This window comes from Alligator sinensis, unplaced genomic scaffold (assembly GCF_000455745.1).
Source record: "Alligator sinensis unplaced genomic scaffold, ASM45574v1 scaffold285_2, whole genome shotgun sequence".
NCBI classification, from domain to species: domain Eukaryota; kingdom Metazoa; phylum Chordata; order Crocodylia; family Alligatoridae; genus Alligator; species Alligator sinensis.
This window is the reverse complement of record NW_005842384.1, coordinates 1,374,938-1,379,009: the sequence shown is the minus strand read 5'-3', so window position 1 is coordinate 1,379,009 and position 4,072 is coordinate 1,374,938. Positions and strand designations below refer to the sequence as shown.

Genomic DNA, 4,072 nt, shown 5'->3' with positions numbered 1-4,072 from the left:
GCGGCGCGGGGCCTGGGGGGCACGTGCCCGGCCCAGGCCTGCTTCCTGCTGTAAGGGGGGGGGTCCTGTCGCTATGAGTAACGTCATGGCGCCGCCCGTTCCCGCCATCCCTCAGCCCTGCCTCCCCTTTCCACCCAGTGATGTACTAACCCACCTCTTTGTTCGTCTGCCCCCAGCTGGACCCTGCAGGCTCTGGGAGGCAAGTCTGGGGTGGGGTGGGGTGGGCTGGTAATGTCACCAAGTCTCATAAGAAAAAGAAAGGCATTAAAAATTAACGTGATTTTTTAAAAAAGCAAGCCCAGTTCAGCTGATTATAAGTGGACTGGGCAACTGGGAGGCGGGGGGTATGCAGTGATACAGCTCAAGAGAGACTTCGCTCTAAGGTTGCCCCTGTCACCTTCCTTCTTCTGCAGATGATGAAGGCAGCAGCAGCGAGAGGATCTGCCCATACTGCTTCCAGTTCAGGGTGCCTGGGAACCACCGTGTGCGCCTCGGGCCCAAGAGGAAAGCAACACGGCAGGTCCAGAAGCTGCTGTGTCAGAAGGCAAAGAACCGGAAATTCAGCTGGAAGCAGATGAAGCTTTGGAGAAAGTACCAGGGTTCCAAAAGCATCCTGGTGAGGCTTGTTTTGGTTGTTAGCCCCGTGCCCCCCTGAGCTTGTTGTTTCCAAGGAAGGTGGAAGCTTTGACAGTCTGGGGCTGGTAGGCCAGGCCCATCCAGCAATGCTTGGTACTGGCAGCAGGCCCATTTGAAGCTCAACAGAAACATGCTCATTGTACCCAAAGAGTCCCCTCCAGTGTTGGTTCACTTGCCCACACCCAGACTTGAACTGCGCCAGCCTTTTGGTTACCAGTTCACAACTCAGGCTGATCACCCACAGAAGAGGCCTGTCTTGGGTCTTAGAGCGGGCTGCCAGGTGTGTGTCTGCTGATCTCTTGGGGCAACTGAGAAGGAAAACAGATGGGAGTGAGGGTCAGAGGTTGATGATGAGTGCTCAGGGGCAGGGGGAACCCTGAGTGGAAAATGCTGGACAGTGCCCACTGCCCCTTGAACAAGTCCAAGGACCCAGTAGACACTGCCCAGTGAAGTTCTGCTGAGACAGGACTGAACTGGGGACATGAAAGTGGCCCCGCCATAGTCCACAGAGATTCCTCGGGGCAGAGCCTCCTTCCTGGTCAGGTAGATGGCTACCTTAGCTAGAGCTGGGAGCAGGTTGACCAGGCCTACGTAACACATATTGAGGATATGGGCCTTAGGCCCACAGAGCAGCAGCTCGCCTTGTTAATAGAGGGAGCTATTCAATAAGTGTCAGGTGATTACATGGAACAACAGAAAAACAAAATGGGGATGGGAGCAAAGGTCAGTGGTTCATAATGCGTGCACCAAAGGGGCACTGAGCAGAGCATACCAGACAGTGCCCACTGACCCCCAAACAAGTCCAAAGAGCCAGTGAATATAGTCCAGTGAAATTCTGCCTGAGACATGATTGAACTGGGGATGGGAAAGTGGCCCTGCAGTCTGCAGGGGTCCCCCTGCCAGAGCCTTCTTCCTGGTCAGGTAGATGGCTAGCTTAGGTAGGGCCAGGAAGAGGTTGAACAGGAGGTCCCAGGACTTGATGGTTCTGTGGATAGGGAGGGCATAAACTGAGAAAGATGCAGGGAGAAGTAGCAGAGCCAGCACCTCAGCAACAGGTTCTGGAGGTGGTGGTGAAGGGGCTGCAGCCTGGTGTACTTGAGGTGTGTGTCTGACACATACCTCACAGAAGGGCAAGTGTTGGGGGTGCCTGTGAATCGCGCAAAAATGAGTTGGAAGACACCTATTACAATGAAGCAGAGGCAATACTAAATAAGTCATGCTTTACGACATGATCTTTATGTTCTAGAAGAAATAAAAGCGAAGAATCTTCTAGTACCGAAGATGTAACACAGATAACAATATTACACCTTTAATGTAGCACTGTGGGGATATACAATACTATTAAAATAGGTTAAGCAGACAGATGCCTTAATAAATGAAGAGAATGCCCTGATGAGTAGGGCTGTGCGAAGCTTCAGTAGCCAATTTGATTCGGAAGAGATTCAGCCCAATTTGGCAGCCGAATCTCTGAAGCAGGAGACTCATTAAAAGCTCCAAATCGAATCGGAAGCCTTCAAATCAATTTGGGGAGTTTCAGAAGGCTTGCAGCAAACAGAAAATAAGAGGGAGGGGGATGGGATGATCCTCCATATATGCAAAGTGGGGGGGGGAGGAAAGGGGCAGACTTCTTATATTGACATCTGTAGCTGGCCAGTGACTGTGATCTTTCTCCAAGTTCCCTACCGTCAGCAAAGACCATCCCTGCTGCTTTCATCCTGCTCTGTCTTAACATACACAAGTGATAAGAGTTGCTTTCAACAATTTCAGGTGCACTTTCACAGAAACCCCTGCACCTATCTCTTTGAAAATAGGCAGGCTTCATGCCCTCAGATGGGGCTACCATCCCTGCTGTTTTCATCCAAACCAAAAAATGACAAAGTTCTAGGTATTTTAGTGATTCCCCATTATAGTCTATGGCTGAATCTCCGAATCGAATCGGGACAGTGAGTTGAATCACTGAATCAAATCGCTGTCCCTCTGAATTGGCTGAACCCGAATCAAATATTTGCTGCTTCGCACAGGCCTACTGCTGAGCCCACTAGTGGCTGGCATACTCTGTTATGTCACATATGATAGTTTTGCAGGGGGTTTTAGTGAGTCAAAGGTGAAACTACTAATTCTTATGCTAGTACTTGCAAAAATAGGAATCATCTGGAGCACCAGCAACCCTAAATTAGATTGAAGTATCATGAATGGTACCTGCTATCACTTAGTTGTCAAAAGCAACTGGTTCTTTGGATCGATGCTGAAACTAAAACAAAGAAAGTTCTCTTTCCTCCAAACTCTTTATGTGAAGGTTTTGGAAACGTTGAAACAAGGAGAGATACTTTTAAATTATTCACTGGTCTGATATTAGGTTACATTCAGATTATATATGAAGGGCTTTTTTGTTCACTTTTTTTGGTACCCGAGGTATAATGTTTGTCATCTTCTCACCCACGTTATCCGAATAGAAGCATCTTTAGGGCTTGCTCGGATTACTTTATGTAGTGACACGCTAAAGGAATAAGTAATTGCTAACGTGCAATTTAAAAAAATAGGAGGAGAAAGAAAAATAACCCTATATAGGGATGTCTATCAAGCTGAAGCAGATCTTAAATTTAGATTTGGTAACTTGACAGATTCTTAAGATGTAGCATGCATCCATACATATGAATTACTAATTTTTGGTTCTTTTTAATGTCTGTAAATATCTCTAAATTGGGATTTAAAGATGAAGTAATATGTACTACTTTGTTTCAGATAAACTGAATTCTATTATCACTTGTGCAAGCTAAGATAAAGATTGTTTTACAGACTGATCATAATTTGGGTTTACATTCTGTGGATTTCTAAGAATTATGCTCAAAATGTTTCTGGTATTACATACTTAAAATACTGTCAGGAACTGACAGCTCTCCAAATGACCAGTAGAGAACCCTATACACTTAATACTGCAGAAAACAATAATTAAGAACAGAGCTGACTGAGAATTAAACCAACAAGAGACGTGAGTTGGTTACACATAGGAGATGATATTTAGCAGTTAGAACTATTTCTAGTTCTCAGTTAAGATGTACTGCTAATATTGCAATTTGCATTTAGTTGTCTATTCTGTTTTGCAGTATTCTTAAATCTTAGAGTCATCATCTGCATGTCCTTTTCAGAAATGACTTACTGGTGAATAGACATTTATTTGGGAAGATTTTTTTTGCCCAAGCCAGCGCTTACTGAACTGTGTACTAATAGCAGTCTTTTGTGGAGATGCTGCCTAGTCCCATACTCCTGGTCCCTCTTCCTTTTTATATAAGTGGTACTAAGAGCTTGTCATGGAGCTGTGTCCCCAGGGGTGGCTGTAATACCCCTTGCAGCTCTGTGACCATGCAAGCTCCACCCCAAGGGCGCCCTCTTGTCTCACCTGCCACGTCCTGTTGGTAAAATAAATTTGGAGGCTGCC

The 4,072-nt window shown here is 46.2% G+C and overlaps 1 protein-coding gene across 1 annotated transcript in view; it reads left to right on the top strand.

The window, feature by feature from the left end:
• The window catches only part of CUNH18orf21 (chromosome unknown C18orf21 homolog), a gene marked incomplete at its 5' end in the record, with an annotated part of 9,109 nt that continues 5,037 nt past the window's right edge, over positions 1-4,072 (top strand). The window contains 3 exons of the mRNA XM_014522661.2: positions 1-50; positions 177-199; positions 414-616. Of these exons, the coding sequence (XP_014378147.1) occupies positions 1-50; positions 177-199; positions 414-616 (276 nt within the window). The remainder of the gene's footprint in view (positions 51-176; positions 200-413; positions 617-4,072) is intronic.